At 37.5% G+C, this 21940-nt stretch overlaps 2 protein-coding genes across 2 annotated transcripts in view; both read left to right on the top strand.

Moving 5' to 3' along the window:
- Positions 1 to 21940, top strand: part of LOC120937061 (dynein heavy chain 5, axonemal-like) — a 342938-nt gene that overhangs the window by 276652 nt on the left and 44346 nt on the right. Inside the window, exons 89-92 of the mRNA XM_040350003.1 lie at positions 1484 to 1629; positions 3747 to 3932; positions 7002 to 7113; positions 8114 to 8275. Coding sequence (XP_040205937.1) covers positions 1484 to 1629; positions 3747 to 3932; positions 7002 to 7113; positions 8114 to 8275 — 606 coding nt within the window. The remainder of the gene's footprint in view (positions 1 to 1483; positions 1630 to 3746; positions 3933 to 7001; positions 7114 to 8113; positions 8276 to 21940) is intronic.
- Positions 16135 to 21054, top strand: LOC120937060 (dynein heavy chain 5, axonemal-like). The gene is made up of 5 exons (XM_040350002.1): positions 16135 to 16263; positions 17331 to 17429; positions 19125 to 19236; positions 20683 to 20813; positions 20905 to 21054. The coding sequence occupies exons 1-5, from the start codon at positions 16198 to 16200 to the stop codon at positions 21037 to 21039; spliced, it is 543 nt and encodes a 180-aa protein (XP_040205936.1). The 5' UTR covers positions 16135 to 16197; the 3' UTR covers positions 21040 to 21054.

A 21940-nucleotide genomic window follows, 5' to 3' on the forward strand; every position in this document is an offset into this window, starting at 1 on the left:
CAGTCTGTTACAGCATGATGAATGTGCTATCCCCAATTACGAACGTTACTTTTACCATACTTTATTCTGAGCATGCGCAGGTTTCTAAGCATACACATGAACGTGTTTCTCGTCGTAAACCAGCCCGACGAGAACCACACCGAAAAAAATTGAGACTCCTGACGAGAAAAAAGAGAGCAATTTCTCTTTTTTTCTCATCGAGATCCACGACAGTTTTCTTGATGAAAAACATACACACGACCGTTTTTCTCAGCAAAAAAGCTCTGCCAGCATTTTTCTTGATGTTTTTTGACAAGGAAAACGGTTGTGTGTACGAGGCATTAATGGTATATCTCTCCAAATTTGACAATATTAGAATGAAAACAATTAGAAAAGCATTGCCTCCAGGTACAGTTATTGTTTATGAGTGTAAAATTACACTTTGATTGTTGTACTTTTAGTAAGCATGACTCAAAAATGTGAGCATCATAGGTAGAACCCCAGTCATTGCTGTGTATGTAGTAGATCTGTTCATTTAATATTGCAGATGTTGGCCAATAGTATAGGATTCAGAATGTTTACATTTAACGGAAAAAAAGTGGATAAATTGAGCATTACACTCCAAGGGGGCCTATTTAAACAGAAAGCAAATATCAATAACTGCACTCCACTGGGCAACCTACTGTTTACTTCCCACTGATCCTAAATTTTAAGAGTAATATATAAAATGCAAGTCACCATGTAGAGCCCACAGCTTCCTATGGAGTGTTTATGCATAATGACACAGTGGAAATTCCATGGTAGGAGAAGAAGCAGGTCATATGACTTTGACAGGTCCTGTTACAGGCTGTTCCCCTGGCACTTTTTTTTCTCCATTCTCAAAAAAAGAAAAAAAATTACTCAAAAGCAAGCAAATAGCTAAATCCATTTGTACCGGGCATCTATGTGCTGCTTTAAAAAGTTATAACACTGCTTTATTAATGAGCCCTCATCTACTACTAAAACAGTTATAAGCTAATTAAAGTTATTAATGTAATAAAAATATAATATTATATTATAATAATAATTAATAATATTTACAAAAAAAAAAAAAGAATAATACAATCCAAAACAGATTTACTAGTTTAGATGATGTAGGGCAGTGGTTCAAATCACTGGCTGGTTTCCTCTGTTGGCGAAGCTTGTATACTTTGTACTTTTTAGTGTAATCTACTTCAGAAAAAATACTGGTGATGGCAGTAGCCATGCTAAAAAGTCAAGCTTGGTGGGTTCCAGATTTGCTGAGTGTTGTTTTGAACCAGACGCAGAGGTCAAATCCTGCTACATTCCACCCAAAATTGAGATATTAATTTTGAATAGGGTAGTTTTTTTACTATATGTAACAACTTGTTATTTAGTAATACATTCTATTTTAATCAATTTTTGAATCTAGATTTGATTTGTATTTCCGTTGACAAGGTGAAAAAAAAATGAAATGAACAATGCCTCCCCTTTACACTTACAGGAGTGCCTTGATAATATGGTGATACTTTCAAGTTTGGAAGACAAAATAATAGCTACTCTGCAAAGTCATGGCTCCCTCGTACACAGTCTCTCTGTCACTAAAAAACTTGGACACCTGAAGCTACAGCATGAAGAAGCCACAGAAATGTATATGCAATGCTATTATCCCTTCATTTATCATTGAAACATAACATAGAATTAGTCATTATTATGATGGTAGTATTGCATGCTAGAATAATGGGGTTGGTTTACTAGTAAGTTCCTCCAGAGCTTAGTAAACGAGGTAAAGCATCACTTTACAAAGAATACCCAATCAGATGTAAGGAAAATAAAAAAAAAAGCATTTTTGCTTGCATACAATTGGATGATGGAAGTCAGCAGAACGTCCCCTCATTTACTACGCTTTGAAACAACTTTACTTGCAAAGTGCACAGTCTATTTCAATCTGCCTTCAGTAAGTCAACCCCAAATCTCTATGTCTATATTCTGTGAGCAGAAAAGCATACATATATTCTTTGTATAAACTAACTGAATATTTAAGATTTAAAAAATTGTATTGTATTTCCACCTCAAATGGCTCAATTTCTTAAAGACATCTCACAGATCCTGCAAATGTTCACCATTCAGAAGCTAGCAGTATTTAACTCCTTTGCGCCAATTGTATGCAAATTTGCATTTATGACTTGAAGGGGTTAAATCAGGGTGATCACCCCAGTACCATTTTTTAAAGCCAGCGGTTGGCTTTTTAGTGATGTGGACATGTTGATGGGGACAAGGGCCTCATCCCCACAACCCTTGACCGGTGGTTGTGGGGGTCTGTGGGCAGGGGCCTATTGGAATCTGGGAGCCCCCTTTAACAAAGGGGGCCCCCAGATCCCACACACTATGTAAATGGGTATTGGGTACATTGTACCCATACCCATTCACCAAAAAAGTGTCAAAATAAAAACGACAGGAGACAGTTTTGGACAATTCCTTTATTAAAAAATAAAAAGTGTCCTGCATTGTCCATCCATCTTCAATCTTGCTGCCCGATGGACCCGAAAAATAGAAAAGAAAAAAAAGCTCTGCCTCCATGGGAGGCTTCCCGGGGGCCTGCTGTCTCTTGGCTATGACATTTGTTATAAAGGCAAGGGCAGGGCCACCCGAAGACGTAAACAGGTGACCCCCACCCCCTCTGACATCATGTGACATCACATGACATCAGAAGGGGGGCCACTCGGTTATGTCACTGTCACCTATCTAGCTCAATCTATCTCCATTCAGACGACCGCTATGTAAGCTGCCTTATATAGTGTGGGGTGTGGACTTAGTCCCCCTGAGCCATGATTGGCCAAAGGCACCCTGCAGAGTGTGCTGTGATTGGCCAAGGCATGCAGGTCAGATGCATGCTTTGGCCAATCATCAGACGTCAATGCACTGCAATCTCGTAGTGCATTATGGGGCGTTCCGTGGAACTCAAATTTGCCATGAACGCTACCTATGTTTGAGTCGAAATTACATTTGACTCAAACCGTGGGCTCTTGCTAGGGACAGATTTCTGTGGATAAAAAAAAAGTGTGCCACAGTGCTGCAATAATAAGTTGGTATGGTGAAAATTGGGTGTTCCTAAATGACATTGGTTATTGTGACATAACTTCAAATATTCCAGCATCAGCTTCCTTTGGGGCACCAGGCATTAAGTCATATGGCATTTCAGAGCCAAAAAATAAGTTGATGTTGGAAATTGATGCCTTTGACTTAATTACAAGTCTGAGCAGGTAGCTGTATAATGACAGCATGTGTTGCTGAATGCAAGTCCCAGTCTTATCCGTGTGTGACTTGTGAAGTGTCTTCTTTCAAGAAGGGAGAAAGAAAGGCGCACCAGCCTCGTGTACTACCAATTGAAAATGTATTGAATAAAAATAGTATTAAAAACTACTCACAAACAAAGGATGATAAAAGGCTTGTCAAAACGATAAAATAGATACCCCTCGAACCACACTCCGGAATGTAGGGGGGTTTTGAGGTGCGTCACTGCTGGCTTACGCATTTCGAGGCGTCAGGGGCCTCTTCCTCAGAGCCCAGCTATCTTCTTTCAAGGCCAATAGTGCCCCAGTTCAGTTCTCCCCTGGTACTATGTTTTGACTTTCTTTAAAATAACAACTTACAACTAAGTGTTGTCTATCATCACATAAAATGGTTATCCAGACTATTTGACTCTATGACATGAAGAAATTCATTTATTTAATGCACATCTAAAATGTTATGGGTTGCTTTCAAAGGCTTATGAAGAATGATGCGGCAGAAGACATCTTATTACACGCCAGGGAAGGTTTCCGCGAGATAGCTGTGCGTGGTGCTGTGATGTTTGACAGTGCAAGAATGCTTCAGCAACTTAACAAGATGTATGACACCAGCTACAAACAGCTACTGGAACTGTTTGATTTATCGGTGGCACATTCAGAGAGGTGAGTATCCGATCATCCAACTTTCTGTAGGAAGCCAGTACCATGTTTATATACTCTGCAAGATGCTTATTCTTTTTATAGTGTCTTTATTTGATATTTTTTCGTATTTATTTTTTATACTCATTATTCTGTGTTGGTGAAAACACAAAAATAACATTACAAACATTTTTAAAAGTTTTTTTTTAATAAATATAAAGGTCCAGACATAGATCAATTTCCTTGCTCTGTAGTTGCAGCTTTTAGATTTTTCTATATGTTACGCGTAATCCATATCTCCTGCTCTTTAAGTGCTCTTTCAGCCTAATGGTATAATGCATCTTATTATCACTCTTTCCCGCATATCCCCAAGTAAACAGACATGACCACCATGCTTACGTGCTTACATCCTTCGCTCGACTCCCTCTCCTGAACACAGCACTTGGTTTTTATTTATGGACAACAAAAGGAATGACAAACAGGAAGTCATGGCCACAACAGCCAATCACTTCCTCCATGCAAAATGACATCACAGGAAATGGCAACAACAACAACACAGGAAATGACAGTCACAGGAAATGGCATCACAGGATATGACAGTCAGCATGGAGCCCATTCGTTACTGCTCAGAACCAGCATCTAGTGAGGATCACTCTATTTGTTCTTACAAGCTTGAGAAGATCTGCAGGAACATTGCTACTGCTGTTGTCAATATACAATGTCCTTTCATAAAAGCAGATATGTATCCAAAGGGGATAGCGTAGCCACAACAGAGATATAATAGGTTTCTCTCGTTATGCGGACTTTGCTTCTCTAATGTGCATAGATATTTGAAGGCAAGAAGCCCAGCGCATTGCGCTTGATACTTACAAACCGGCAAATGTGCACACACACGCGGAACACGTCTCCAAGCCCATGAGAAGGTTTTCATATTGATGGTTTTTACCGCTGGTCCCAATTCAACCCAAGTGCGCTCTGCTAGAGCGCTCTTCGATTAAATCAGACACAGGGAGAAAGATGACAATCTATAAAACACACATCCTAGAATAAAATTTCCACATGAGTCCATATAATAAAATTTCCACAACAGTCTTCTATTATGTGCAAGGCTGGTATCCCCTATTCACATGGAAACCAATAGTTCTCATAAAGTGTATGCCAGCTGCAGTATATCTTTTGAGAGTATGGAACTACTTTTAGGTGTTGGGGATTTTTTCTTTGTTTCCCATCTATATACACATCTTCTCATCAAATATCTAGGTAAACTCCTTTACGAGCAAACTCAGATAGAACAAGGACCTGGGACATAGGAAGATCAGTAAGAGGAAGACTTACTCAAATCTTTATTTAATATAGAAGATATTGCATTCCAGTTTCTCTTTAGGAGCAGGTTATATAATGACTCTGACTGTACCAAGTGTGTGAGAGGCTGAGCAGATCTAATTAATCTTCTATGGAGATGCCCAAAGTACAGCTATTTGTTGATGTGGTCTCCGCATTAAACACTGTATTTTGTATCTTGTATTTTCGTAACCCTCTTACATATATACTTAACTTATTTAGTGGTGCCACCCTAGCTCAATACAATACAGAGAATGCTGTTTACAGAGCTCTCTTTACCACACAGAAACTGATTCTCTGGTCCCTTCCATTCCTGAGGACTGGTTTTTAGAGAATTCTCTGTGTACTCTCACTTGAAAAACTGACGTTAGCTGATAAGGGCTTCCCAATATTTCAGAAATGATTACCACTATGGCTTGAAACTATTGAAGGCTTTCTGGAGCCTAGTGCTTCCTAAGTGTTTTTTGCTGTCTAGTTTTTCATCTGTATTAAATGTCCCCTGCATAGAACTAAGTGGTGATGATAGGTGTGGGAAAGGAGGATTTGACAAAGGATAATATGCAAGTTGATACATCTTGTTTATTCACTTAATATATAAGTACATAAAGGGTGCCAGTGTGTTTTACAAGGTTTGGACAAGGAGGATCCTTACATTAGGAACAAAAGACGAAAGACAGAAACCGCTCTTTAAAGCCCCACTCTGGGCACACTCATTTTCATAGCTTAAGAGAACTTAGTATTTGTTAACCCCTGCTCCTTAGTAGTGTAATATCAGATTTCTTTATACAGTTAAAAAAATATAAGTGTTGACATATAGTTATGGAAGAGTAGTGTGAATGAAGGTGAAAGGTGTGAAATATGGAGGGGAAGGAGGATGAGAGTGGGTATTGTGATAGCAAGGAAGAGAGGAATTGAATGGTGTGATAGAGGGTGTTGTGAGGATAGAGGAGGAGGTTTCATAGGGGAGGTTTATGGGAGGAAGACGGTCTTGGTATAGAACAAATAACTGAAAAATGTATTGCGAATATATTTTTTATGTTTTTTCTTTCATCTCTTTGTATTCTTGTATATTAAATAGGGAGGGCAGGGGGAGGGGATAAGTGAGGTTTTGTATGTTAAGATGTTTAATGGTAAAAAAAATTCAAGAAAGATTATAAAGTTAAAAAAATTTAAATACAATTCCTGATATACATCCAGATCCACACTGACATCAGTGTCTCTACTCCCACCTATGTTTTGTCATTCACAAAATCCATGGCCATGGTTTCATTATAAGCTGTGTTTTGAAAATGGCCACGCAAAGACAGGGTGGAGACACAACACCAGCACTGGAGTCTGTCAAACTGCAGCATGGTATTATCAAGTCTGTCAGCTCACAGGGTAGTTATTTGTTATTAATAGTTGAATGGTTGTCTCTAGGACTCCAAAATGTAAATAACATGGAAATCACAAATGTTCTACTGCTGAAAAAATTGTTTTGTAAACTATCACTCAGCTTCGGTTGACAGTATAGTGGATTTGTAGTGAGCACACATTTTCAATTATTGTTTTTAGGGTTTAATCTAAAATGTACCTTTGTACATTTCTTTTTTTTTCTTAATGTAATTTGTAAACCAACTAGATGCAGCTCTCTGCGTGTTGTTTTCATAGTGTTAGCAGACTATGAACATTTAAGTAAAATCAGTATAGTAGTTTTAGCACATTTAGCAAACCAGTTAATTGATACACTTCTTTTTGCTGCTTTTTTTCAAGGTATTCACTCAAAGGTGTAGTTGCCTATCTAACGAGTAACATCTTCTCATACATTTCCAAATCCCTGCTGGAAAGGGACAGAATGGTGTATGCATTGCTCACAGCATTTGAGGTAATAAAAAAAAAAAAGTAAAATTTTCAGGACCCCATTCATAGCTCTATGCATTTAGCGTTTAAACCCACAAGAATTAACTTGCATTGCATTAATTTACATAATTAAATTTACACACGATAATGCAATACCGTGAGTTGCGGTGTTCTGCCATTTAAGTAAGCTCTCTTGATGCTTTGGGGTGCCAATTAAACTGAATGGTATTGGAAATAACTACCATTGGTATGGTGAATTGCTGTACATTTACATTTTTTGGTTGCCAGCAAGTCAAGCCCATGGCTTATACAACATCATATCTCTCATGGATTCTACTGAGAATATCCCCATCAGAATTGGAGAGACCAACTATGAGTGAGTATCACCTGTGGATCCAGAAGATCTTACCACTAAAGGAGAGATAAGAAACCAGTAGGAGTTGGTATTTCAACTAAATGCTGCCATCTTAAAGTCGAGCTCTGAGCACAAGACCCATACCAGGCTGCAAACCCCCACTATGTAGTGTTTACTGTGTAATAAGTAGTTTACCATGCTAGGATATCTGTAATACAGCTCCCTCTGTACTTCTAGCCCAAGACAGATGTAAGCACTGCAGGTTCCATAGACCCTCATGCTAGTGTTGTGTCTTGACACCCCCTACCCATTTTCCTCCTGGCCATTCACAAAACACATGGCCCTAGGCTTTGTTTTGCAATTGGCAGGGGTGTGGAGACATGATACCAGTGCTGGTGTCATTGAGACCTGCAGCCCTTATGTTGGGCTTTAAATTGAACAATTCTTGTTGGAGGGAGTTGCTGTTTTTGAAGTTGATGTATAAAGTGTTGAGCAAAAGTGTATAAAATGCAGCTGACCCATAGAAAGAGAATCCTAGATGTGTAGTGTAGGCTACCAAAAACCAAGATCTGTTTGGCTGCTTTGAGCACAATTACTCTTCCTTTCACCTAGTTTTGTATTATACTTGTCTGTAGAGCAACAGGTTACTAGATGACTTGCTTGGTCCTAGGTGGAACAGTCACTTGGCAAAATCCGGCCAGGGGAGAGAGAGTTTTTCATTTCGTCCGACCTATGTAGCGCAGTGCTCCAGGGTAGCAAAGTTTCTGAATACCGGCAGCAAGCAAAGAACCCATTTGACTGGCTAAGTGAAGAGCATTTTAAAAATGTACAGGTAAGCTTTTTTAAGTATATGTTTTAATATGTTTGATACAAATCATATAGTCATTGCCGTGAAGTGTACATTGATTCAAAATGCAAAAAAAAAAAATACATTTGTGTATGGGACCTTTGAAGTATATATAAATTGGTCTTGAGTAGCAATTACTTAAACTTTTAGTGAAATGTTTAATAGAAATTTGGGCAATGCTTCTATCAGTTAAAACCTTACACCCTTTACACTGAATCTAAAATGCTACCTACAGACTTTTCAATTAAAAATAAATAAATAAATGCTACCTACAGTAAAACATGGCTTTTTCAAAACCATAAACCTGGAGATGATCTAGAGGAAGGTAAAAGAAAATCCATAACAGGGAACTATATACAGTTTTTCTGCTCCTCAAAGGCTAAAGGATAACTCTTGGGATCAAAATTGCACAGTTTTTTTTTCCTATAAACATTAGTTTTCATGTACAGTATAATTTGTGCTTTTAGAAATGCAGTCCTCTTGTAGGAAATATTTTGAGTCTGCTAGAACCAGTTCCCGGGTTTTACAGCAAAGAACACTTTTTTGTCTGTAAAAGTTAAACCTCTTTTGGTAATGTCTTTAAAGCGGGGGTTCACCCTGAAAAAAAAAATTCTTGATCTACCATATAAACGAGAATACTAGCGTCAGCTACAGTATGCCTTTTTATTTTATTTTTTGAGCTGTACTTAATCCGGTTTAACTAGTAACTTTCATTTCAGACTCCGGCCGGGAAATGGGCGTTCCTATAAGGAGGGGTACTTGATTGACGTCCAGCTATGGCGCGTCATGCCTTCCGAAAAAAGCCGAAATAGGACGCCGACATATACGAGGCTGGCGCAGTCAGCTTCTAGTCTGATGTGCAGGCGCCGTGAAGAGCTGAGTCCTACTCCGGCTATTTTCGGAACGTGGGACGCGCCATAGCCGGCCGTCAATCATGTTCCACTATTCATAGGAACGCCTATTCCCCGCGGGTGTCTGAAACAAAACTTACGGATTAAACCGTAAGTACAGCGCATAAAAAAAAAAATACTTTAGCTGATGCTAGTTTGGATGGTCCAAAGTGTTTTTTTTGGGTGAACCTCCGCTTTAAATTAAACAGCATCCACTGAATGAACTATATGGGCTATCTATATATGTATAATAAGTCTGCATAATTCCCCTTTTTTTTACCTCTTTTGAAGAGAGCATAAATTCAGGTAATTTACTATTGTCTTTCCTTGGCCAGACCAGCTTATTTCTTTATCACAAATTTTAAAATAATATTAAGCTATGCTGATGTGTCATTCATTTTATTTGGTAAAGATTCTTGCCACATACTTTGACTGGTTTGGAGACCTTTTTGATCGTATGTACAAGGATGGCAAAGATCTGACTTGGAAAACATTTTGTGAGAGTGAACAGCCTGGAAAACCCTTCCAAGGTAAATTATAATTACATTATTGTCTACACCCATGCAGTATTAGATTTATAGTTTAAATATATTACATTTTTTAATGGAAACCATTGACTTGATACTTTTTCACATATTTAATTTGTTATCATGCACACAATGATTGGCAAAGATTCCAGTGTTATTGTGTATCTACATTTTGGATACTCAATTTCTTTGTTGGGGGTTGCCAAATATTTTTTTAAATAAATAGACAAGAAAAAGTACTCAGCGATTTACAGTTATGTTGTAGGTATACCCACCCTATGAACAGGGGTGATTTTTAAACTGGCAAAACATTCAATCTTTATTCAACCAGTGTCTACAGATAATTGTGATATACTATATCACAATTATTTTTAGGTTTTCCAGATTATGTGCCAATAATTAGAACCTTTGTAGGGAGTATGCAAGTGGAACTTGCCTTATAACCACCTCAGATGTCTAGAGTCTGGTGTTCTATTTGCTATTCATGTGTTTATCATTGTGTCAAAAAAAAAAGAATCCTTAAGACCCTCAGAAACAGTAATGTGAATGCCTAGGAGTGTGCAAGAGATTTAAAAAGATTGTCAATTTGTGCAAAATTAATAACTCCACTGTAAGAATAAAACCTGAAAGTGGTGTCAAGTTTAAACAAATTCCTAATTTCTTCAGAACTGGCCAGCTCAGCAGATTTATCTTAAGAGGTAATTTTTTAATGCTCAAAGTAATTTACAACAACCATAAAATTGAATCAGTGGATCTGCAGGTCTTTCTTGCAACAGTATGTGTCAAAGCACATGCATCTACAATCATAAATATATTGCACCAACTTAACCTGCATAGGAGATGTGCTAGGAAAAGTCGTTGCTGTCAGAAAAAAACATTAGAACAAGACTAAAGTTTTCCACTAAACATATAGGCAAAGGTCAGGTCTTCTGGAACAATGCACTTTGGACTGACAAAGCAAAGATAGTTGTTTGGCCACAGTAGCAGAAAACATGTGAGTCACAATCCAAAGACAGCGTTTCAGTAGAAGAACCAACTGTGTTGCTTTGCTCCTTCAGGGCCTTGGCAGCTTGCAGTCATCAAGTCAGCTATTAATTCTACATTATATCAAAGTGTGCTTGAGGATAATGTGAGGCCATCTGTCTGAAAGTTAAATTGAATCCAAAATGGATGTTCCAACATGATAATGGCTAAAGAACACTAACAAATTCACCAAGGAATGTCTCAGAAAGAAGAAATTTAAGGTTTTAGTTAAATCATATTGAAATGTTGTATTGGGAATTGAAAAGCATAATTTGTGCAAGGAACCCAACAAAGATCTTGCAACTGAAGGTAATTTGCTTGGAGAATTGTTAAAAAAAATAGTGAGTTGATGTCAGAAACTGTTTGGCAGTTATGCAATATTCTCACAAGAAGCCATTTCTGCTAAAAAGGGTAATATGAGCTTCTGAGACCAAGGGTGTGTTTACTTTTTCCACCATAAAGCATACTGGAAAGGCACGTTTTCCGTGTGTTATTATTCAAGTACAGATACTTCTCGTTTAACGACCGCTCAGACTTACGACCAGCTCTCCCCACGCGAACGATACGCTGTACATCATTTTATTGTACAGTACATAATTTTCATTTGTGTTCTGTATTCATGCAAATTTAAAACAACGTTATTGAGCTGGAGTTTTGTGTTTTAGACCTTTTTTTTCACCAATACAGTACAGTACAGTAGTTAACAATGCTTAAAATATTGATTATTTGTGGATCCTTGTTTAACGACCTGGTCGTTGGAATGGAACCTGGCAGTTAAGTGAGGAGAACCTGTCTATTACCTTTATCTGTTGGCACTGTTTGAATAAGGATCTAATGTTTACCTGGACAAATGTCTCAGAACATTGCAAACTGTCACACTTGGCTGTCCAGGAACACACAGGTCTGTAAACATTTTGGATTTTGCTGAAGGAGGCACAACCTTATTTGCAACCAATTGTGTGGCTATTTTGCTTGATAAATGCCTTGCTGTATTTTAGAAGGATATGTGAAGGAATTTGTTTGAGTAAACCTATACTTTAGATACCCCAATTGTACTACCAAGCTATCTGAACATCTCCTGTCAATATATTGCTTTCTATTTTCTGTGTAGATGCTTTTCCTGTATAAAATGATTTGATATTTACTACTGTCATATTAAAGTTAACATGTTGATGTTAATGCCTCCTTTTTAAGGTTAAATGGCCTGAAGGAATGGATGCACTAAATGCCTTTCATAGATTGCTGATCTTACGAGCTGTGAGGATGGATAGGATTCTGCCAGCAGCATCCAACTATATCAGTGCAATTCTGGGGAAGATGTAAGTAAGCAATAGAATATTCAGTAGAACACTTTCCATGATAAATTATGTGCACCTATTAGTATAGCAAACATTAATATTCTGTTTAACCTATTTTTTAATTACTGGTAGAGACACTTGCACTACATATTCTGTCTTCCTCATATACTGTATTTCTTTCTGCATAAATATAGCTGTCAAATCTAAATGTTGTATTGCAATGCATGAGACCTTAAAGAGCTCCTTACTGATTGTATGTAAATTCATATGATCCAGCAGACTCGTAACGCCATAAACACCTTTTCATGTGTGGGTGCTGCAATGACAAACTAATATTAGCAAGGGAAAAATTGCAGAAACAACATTAGTGGACCAAAAAATATGCAAAAAGCAGGGTATTTTTTTAATAATAAAGGTTTATTTATTAAAAGACATACAGAGAAAGGAGGCAGATTAGCATATAGAAATTCAGAACTTAAAGCAAAGTAAACATGAAAAAAGAAAATTAAGCATTAAACATCCTACCAAGTGGAATGTACCCAGTGCCTCTTCTGTGAGTTTTTGGAAATAATATGCCAAATGCAGCAATTGGTTTCAAGCAGTGGACCTAGGATGGTTATTGGAGTTTTGTAAAGATATAGCTGATTACCAATTTTGCAAGAGGATTTTAGCTCAGTTGCTCTTTTCGGGCTCATGATGCCAAATGGGAAAAGAAAAAAGGATACATTGGAGTAACAGTGAACAGTTGAGAATGAAAGTGAATAGTAGGGTGAAGCCAAAAGTGTGTAGGGAAAAAGACAAAAAGGACAAAAAATGTGGTGGTGTTGGGGGGGGGGGTGTTGGGTGGCTAATGGGATAGGTAAGACCCCTTGGCAAGTATGCATCAGGCGTTTATGAAATACTGTAATGGTTTTGAATGTGAAGAACACGGAAAGACAAACCATACATTCCAATTGAATATATAGTATAGCATTTATATTGGTGTTGGGCTACCAGTTATTCTAGACCTGAAGGCTGGTTAGCTCAATGTACCACTCATAAATTGTGGAAGAGGAGGTTGATTTCCAGTGTCTAAGGATCACATTTTTGGCAGCAAGTAAGAAAAGGTAAACATTGGGAATATAGTAATAGGAGACTGCAGGTGTTGTCTGTATATCTATGACCACAACAATTTTGGGCCAAACGACATGAATTGGTGCACATTAAACACCAGTGCATCGCAAAGTTAACATGGCCTTCCCACATCTTCAGCATGGCTATGGGGGGTGGAGGGAAGAATCTTATGTTGCATTGGGTGGTATGTCCCGATCAGGGGTCAAGCTTGAAGACCAGTAGCTATAGCAGTAGAAATATTCTCACAATAACCAGCAGGATAAATTCACCAGTAGGTCTAAGCTCCTTGAGGGTAGGGACTAATGTGAATGTACCTAAATAATAATAATCACTAACCAATCTTCACCAGAGCCCCTGTGGTTGGGATGGGTTTTGCAGTTAGCAAGAATCAGGTTGCAGGTCCTTAGGTTTACCCCACCAGGAGGTGAGCAAGCAGGGGGTCCGGTAACTGATGTACCTGGTAGAGATCAAGCAGAGGCCTAGTTAAATGAACAAGCCAAAGGTCGGTAACAAGTGGTTGCAGATTCGGTTCAAGCAAAGGCGTAGTCGATGAACAAGCCAAAGGTTGGTGGTAGGGAAAATACAGAAATCAGCAGTAAAGCAGGAGCAGAGATATTGCTGGCTGGAATAGAGCAAAATAATCTTGCAAATAGGTTATCCCGAGACATGACTTAATTAGGAAGCTCATAGGAGGAACAAAGAGTTCAGAATTACCAGAAAGGTACATAGAAAGGTTTTCCAAGGGATCAGGCTGGGAGCTGTTTAGGATCTCAGGTGGCTCAGTAAGCGGAGCCACTGCCAGACACGTCAGAGATCCTGGCACAAATTCAGATCAGACACGGTACCGATACCACCATTGTAAGGATCCGTATATTTTTTTCCTAGCTGCTGCTGAGACACAGGCCTTATGTGTCAATAGGAACACTTTCTGTATTTTATTTGCTGAAAAATTAGTGCCTAGGTCCTTTTCCCACGCAAAGACTAAAATAGGGGATACTTAGGTTTGTATGCTGAAGCAGCATATCAGTGAGCATTTTACGATATATAAGAAAATAAGGTCCGTAGATGTTTCCTTTTGAGACACAGAGCTTTAAAACAGGGTACGTCATCATGAGGGGAACTTTTCTGGAGGAGTGAACTAAGAAACCCACCTAGCTGTAGATATTGCCACACCGTCCTGATCTTGCGGTAGGTCCAAGGTTAGTGTAGAGAGAGATTTTGACTGCCAGATTATCACAGGGACATGTATTGCCACACAGTTGTATGTAGCTTTTTGGGGCCACAGTAGTAATACTGCCACTGCCTAATAAAGGGGTTCCTCTGTGGCCCCCCGAACCCCGAACCATGTATCACAAATTTTTTCCATTAAATGCTCCGCTTTTTGCATTATTTTGGCGTACTGGTGATACTTCTGTTATTCTACTCTCCTTACTGATTAGCCTCATCTTAAATGTGACATTAAATGCCTTGTATTAGCCTTAAAAAAAATGCACAAGTTTAAAGATAAACTGCTATAAAATGCTATAACTGGAAGCAGGAAATGCAAAGTGGAGAACTATGGAAGTAAAAAAAGATATAAAGAAAATAATAAATATATTTAATCATGTACATTTATAGGTATACATCAGAAGCAGTTGTTGATCTTCAGACCTCTTTGTCCATGGATGTCACCTTATCAGCCAGGGCTACTTATATATAGCAGTGACCTGTAATTTGCCTCGCACCTTACTCCTTGAATTTGCAGAGCGGAAGAGCCAGAAGATAACTATATTCCCATTCAGTACGCCTGATGAAGAAATAGATGAATTGCTCATAAATGCCATGTCAGAGGTTAAAAAATACATTTTAATATATCTGAGTTAAATTTTCTGACTGTAGAACACAATCTGCTTCTAAACACCTTTTTTTGATTGTCTAATGATGATTTATAAAATACAATGATAAAGCTATATGCCAAGTATACTTTTGTTACATTATTGTAGAATGAACAAAAGAAGTATCAGAGGCTTACATTTACCTTTCCCCTTACCAGCTTTTTGGCTGTCCTTGATAGATCTCAATGACAATAGGGGCATCAACCCTGATTTAGAGGTCACTGGGCACATTATTATACTGAAGTATTTGCCACTATCTGCAGACTGGCCACCATTTACTTGTGGTGAATGAGTCTGTCATGCACATACTGTTCACACACACACACACACACACACACAGAGAGCACATGTCAATACTGTAACATACTCAAATAAACACTGCACAAGGTTGTGTCTTATGTCAGCCTGAAATGCATTGCAGTGCTATCCTGTGTACCTCTTTCCATCCAAGGTAGAATTATATGCACAATGCCAGGAATGCTGAAGATGGCAGAAGCTGTTTTTAGAGTCCCCAAATTGCAAAACCATTGCACGGTTAATCACAACCTTAGGAATCCTTCGAACAATATCATAAAAGTTAAGAGTCTATAATATGTCACAATCATACAAGTTATGCCGTATAGGCTAAAATGAGACCATTAGGATATTTTTTTATCCATAATTTTTTTTTATGCTGAATGTTATGTATAGCTACACGAATCCAACTTGACTTCCAAATGTAATAATCTAATTATGTCTGATGTAATTATTTAATAGGGTAGTTGGCTCTTCTTAGAGAACATCCAAAATTCTGCCAAGTTATGATGTCATTAGGGGAGATCCTAAGGTCAAAGAAGAACCCAGACAAAAACTTTCGCTTGTGGCTATCTGTTCAAGCCAGTGAAGAGCTGCCAACAAGAATGCTTCATTACACTGTAAAAACCATTGTGGATATGCCAATGGTTAAAAAAAACACTTAAGTTTTATGCATAACAACAGACAACACCATGTTTTGATTATTTTCTTTATTGCAATCCCAATTGATAGTTGTCCCTGGATTTATTTACAGAACATTAGAAGAGGTGTCATTCAGTCCCTGGCAGTTTGTCAGCAATGAAACCTTGGTGTCAAGCTCCTCGTCCTGAGTGGCCAGCATTACTGCACAACCTGTGTTTTTTCCACTGTGCTAGCCGCTTAAGATCAATGTATGGAATTTCAGCAGGCTGGAATTGTCCAGACACGATGCGTTTTGACTGTAAAGAATTAATGGTATGCACAATGCCCAAAATGTAAATTGAAAACTAACAATAACTTATTGATGTAAGGCAATAATATACTTGTTTATTTTTTATATATATTTCCAATTTAGTTATCCAGCTTGAATTTAACATACATAATAGTTCAATAATATACTTGTTTGTCTCCAAATTCATTATCTGACTTATAGAGAATGGGTATTGAACAAACAAAATACTTCAAATTATTTCTATAATAAAAACATCCACTGACTTTTTAAAGTGAAAGTTTAAGGACTAGCAACTTCTCAGTCCCATATTACTGTGACTCAGACTTGTTGTTCCTGGGCTGTCAGTGACCTTTTGACAGTACCTGTAGCTTACTACACAGTGCTAGGGATGGGCTCCTGATTCAGTTCGAACACAGGTTTGGGGGAACCCCACTTTTTTTGTGAGTGTCCCCCTTGTCATCCATACCAGACCCTCATCTCACTCTTTTTTACAAACAGTATAAAGCAGTTGGGAGCTGTCATATATTAGAAATTTAAACTGCATATTTTCATTTTGTAAATGTCAGTCTTGCTGTAGCAAGTTGTAAACATTGCATAAATGCACCACCTTCACATGCAGTTTAAGGGCACCCCATATAGTTTTTTAAAAGGAATTCTTATATATAATATTTCATTTTAAGCACTATCAAATTGCTCTCCTCGAAATGAAATTTAAAATGTTTTTTCTTAGATTTGGTACATGTTCCCTAGGTCAGTCCACAGCCCTTCCATGCCATTTGTTTGACAATGGGTAGCCTTTAGCTTAGAAAATGGCCATTACAGATTTCTATGACTTGGCTCCCATAACTTCACTGAGGGAAAATCTGTCTAGGCCCGGTCCCAGATCCGTTGAGTTCACATTACACAGGACTATAATTGTCTCATTGCTGTCTGCTTTCTCTCTTCTACTAAGACCAGGAGCAACAATTCAACTGACCCTAATATTTCTATGTAATGCTCTTTACCTTATTCTCAAAACACTAAAACCTGATATTGAGGTTGATTCACAGAACACAAATCACTATAATATATTTGTGAATTTCCTTATCAGGAGGGCATTAAAGTGCTTAAAGATGAATTCAAAAACAGTGATAATGAAGGTGGAGGAAATGCTTTATCCTGGACTGCCATGAGATATCTGCTTTCAGAGGTATGTAATATATATTTAAACAGTTATCAGAAAAATCATAAATGTAAACAATACAGGTTCTGTTTTACTTAAAAATATCTTTAAAACCCAGCTCCAGGATTAAGAAAAAAATAGTAAAATTATGTCTCAGGCGAATGCTTGTGAGATTTGTCCAACAACTTTTATATACATAGACCACTATGTGTTTATAATAATATAATTTATAGCTGTGTTTGTTGGGAAGTTTCATCCACTCTTGTTGACAATTGTCAGTGGGACAGAAAATGATGTTAAATGTAAAATTTTACAAAGAAATCTTACAATTGAGGAAACCTGTTAGGATAACAACCGTCTAAGAAAGGATTTGCTTCCTTGGAAAGATTTACTGTTGTGCTTCCATAACATGAAGAGAAGGGTAGCCTTGGCAATGGTAATCAGACAAAACATAAAAAAAAAAATACTGATGGGTTTTATGGCAGGGGAGGTCACTTGTAAGAAAAACATACACAATTACAACTAAAAGTGTACAGTATCTAACGTAATGGCTCATGTGCCAGTCCGCAATGCAATTATATATGTGACAGAGCATCTTATCATGTCAGGGACACCTGAATGAGTAGAGAACAAATAAGGGAGCCTTAGCAAGCCGCATAGTAAATCTCAGAAACATCAAAGAGCCGAATTCACAGCGGTAGATTGTTCCTCCAGCCATCCTGCTCATATATTATTAAACTTTTTCTTTCTGCCCCTATTTTCATAGGTATCCCAGTATAAAGGAAGATTTGAATTTACCAAATGCTTCCAAAAGACAATAGAGGAGAGGGTTGCACTCTTCCAATGTATGGTTATTGAGTTCATGGCATAGAAAAGTAACAGGGGTGAATGTGTTTTTTAACTTATTCTCCAAGGTGAATGTGTAAGAGATGTTGTGGACCCTTTTACCAATTCCCTGTTCAAGGAAAAGTGAATGTAATTTATAAACCGGACATATTTTGTGAATCCTGCTGTGCAGTAGCTGCACCAGATTTTGGGGCACCATTGGTATAGAAGAGCCAAGTACCTACCATTATCTTTCTGGTGCTTTGAGAAGAGGGGATTTCATAACAGGAGCTATGTGTTAATAACCTCTATATTGCAGTTTTTTACATAGTGATTTTACAACCAGTTCTTATTTCTCTGCATTTCAGTTTCAGTAGCTAAACAAGACAAGGGAAAAGATGCTAGTTACCGATGATGTTCAGAATTCTTTCTATCATTACCTTTTTCTATCCAAGATATATGGCCTGTAATTTATAGACCGCTCTTTTTCCCAGAAAAGAGGGTTTCCTTTAATCTGAAGCAAAGTGCTTAAAAAATATGAAAAATTCGATATATAAAATTAGATATATAATAATAATAAAATAATAATAATATATAATTAGATATATAATAGTATGGTATCAAAGCATCCTCCTGTGTGTAGCGCATAATGGGCATTATATTATGTTCATTATTATATTGTTTACCAGTATTACCATTACTGACACCAGGCCGAAACTGTAATTGACAAGCATATGTATCTGAATTACATGATTACTGAAAAGAAGCAGTCTTTTACAATTTATTTCACATGCTTCTGCATAATGATTTATCCAATAATGAATCCCATGTATAACTCTGCCATGAATAAAAAGTAATTGCACCTTACTAAGATTGTGAAGTATTCTTTTTCATCAGATTATTTATGGCTGCAATGTTTCAGATGATTTAGATATGACAGTTTTATCATCAATGATCGATTACTGGATTAGCATTAACGCTACAAAGCGAGACAATGAACTCACTAAATGTAAGTTAATATAGTTCTGTTTTTGCTTTGATAACCTTATATTTTAGAAATGTATTGGTTTTGTAGCTGTTTGTTTCTTATTTTGATTTAAAAGCCATTAGTAAATTTACAAAGTAAAATAAGGGCTCATTTAGACTTGCAATTGAGAATCTTAAAAACGCAAGGTTGAGTCATGTTTTTAGCACTCCCCTCCCCCTCTAACTGCTCCCTTTAGGATGCATTCACACCTGAGAGTAGCATCTTTGAGCATTTTCCAGTGTTTTTATATAGCATTCTTGAGCTTTGTCAGTTTTTTTTATTAGCCAATAGAGAAAACTATCATCTGTTGCATCATTTGCAAAAAGGTGGAGTATGGCTTCACTTAAGGAACATAAAAAGGTATATAAAAACGTACCATCATCCAAATGACTACAGCAAGATAAGGGAGGGTGGGGAGAACGGGGCAGTGGCTGTAACTACACCCAAATTATCCCCACTCTAAGGGATTTCCTGGACTATGTCGGTACTAATAAAAATGCAATGTAATACATATGAAAACGATTTATTGAAGAAATCAAATATACACTTGACACTATTAAAATTGAACAAACAAGAAGCAGATGCTCAGGTAACCCCCCAGGGACATCTGTAATTGTCAGTTGCTAGATTGGTCGAATTCTCGACTAGTTTCGTGGTTGCCCACTTCCTCAGGAGAACCAATCTCTAAAACAAATATAATAAATATTTGTTTTAGAGATTGGTTTCTTCAATAAATCGTTTTCATATGTATTACATTGCATTTTTATTAGTACCGACATAGTCCAGGAAATTCCTTAGAGTGGGGATAATTTGGGTGTAGTTACAGCCACTGCCCCGTTCTCCCCACCCTCCCTTATCTTGCTGTTGCATCATTTGTTGCAAGGTTTTTCAGCTTTTCTATAAACTTTTTTTTTTTATTATTATTATTCGTTTATTATTTTTATAATTTTTTTTGTTAAGGTAAGGGGTTAGAGCTAAGATTAGGTTAGGATTAGAGGTTCAGCCAGTTCAGCAGGGATTGACCCAATTACAATCAGTGTGTGACAATCTCTGCTTGAGGGACATATTGTAAAACTTTTGTCGATTAGCGGCTGCGACCAATCCATTTTCGCTGTCAAAATAAATTGTTCTGGCAAGGGAGATTCCTCTATCCACATCTGCTCATTGGCTGACCAAAAAAACAACCTATATATGGCCTTTAGACCGCAAAGAAGTTAGCATTTTTGAAACAACGTCTGCCTTCATATTTTAGCCATATATTTTGTAAATTTTGTGTGTGCTTGAAGCCTTCCAAACTCTTAAAATGTCTATCCTCTAGTCCTGTTCTTATTATATCATTAGTTTCTGTTGTCTATGTTGCACATACTGTAAAGAACAATGTTCAAATACATATTACATACATTTGTTTATGTGTATTTGTTTTTGCAGTAAGGTTCAAGATTCCAGCAGCTTTCTTTAACACTGAAATAAATCTTGCATCTCTGAAACAAGCATTGGAATCCATCTCTCCATATTCCCTGGATGCTCCAGAATCCTTTCACATGCACTCATCACCACTGGTAATAAATATGCACCTTTATGCAGCATTACTCAGCAACACACCCAAGACGTACCTAAACTGATACAACTATCCCCTTATTTCTTTTTCAGGTTCCTTTTGGTGAACAAAACTATGTTATCACAAGTTTAAGGCAACTTTATGATTCTCGGACTGCATACAGGCATTGGGTTCAGTCTGCAAAAACACAAACCTCCCAAAAAGGTGCATCAAAATGTCTACATTAATTTATGCTATAGTCCTGATGTATACTGGAAATTCTCCTATGCATTCTAAAAGTGGTGAAGAATGTGCCAAATCCATGTACCTGTCTACAACTTGTACTTGAATTTGGCTCATGCTGCGCCACTTTGAGAATGCACATGAGACACTTACGCAAATTTTGTCTGAACCAGTTTTACTCGCTATACACCAAAAGAGAGTTGGTCTTAATTAGCTCCACTTTTACATTTGGCACATTCAATGAGACACAATGTAAAAGTTTTTCATTTTAGAACTACCTGAATTTGGTACATGGGTCACAGTCAGAACCAAAAGGCTCACAAATACTTCAGGAATTGGCGCAATAGATAAACAACAGAGATTACAACAGTGATTAAAGGCAGAAAAGTGGCACAGCAGCTTTTTTGAATTCCCCCCTATATGTTTTGCTAGGGAGACACCGCTATTCAGTAAATGTAGGGTGTAGGAAAGAGTATATTACCTGTACATCTTTCATTTGCACATCCTGTATAAAAAAAAAAGGTTTGACACACATGAAGTCACATGGAACTGCCATGAACCACATGTAAGTGCAGTACTCATCGTCCAAGCTTTTCTGAATGTTTATGATTTCTACTGCTATGCTGGCATTTTCTTCAATGTTCTTGTCTACTACTTCTACTATTGGTTACTTTGCATCTTCTTTCTTGGCAAAAGTATAGTAAACATCATATTTAACTATATTCTGCACAGCCGCATTGATTCCAAACATCTGGGCCTCCCCCATGTCGCTGATCTCTTCTGACTGCTGTCAAATCTTTGTCTATTGCCCTGATCCCTGATGCCTCATCTCTGCTCTAATATCATAGATCTCCAGTGGTCACTCACCTTTCCTTCTCCATCATCATTAATCACCACTGCCTCCTG

Source organism: Rana temporaria, chromosome 4 (assembly GCF_905171775.1).
Source record: "Rana temporaria chromosome 4, aRanTem1.1, whole genome shotgun sequence".
Taxonomy (NCBI): Eukaryota; Metazoa; Chordata; class Amphibia; order Anura; family Ranidae; genus Rana; species Rana temporaria.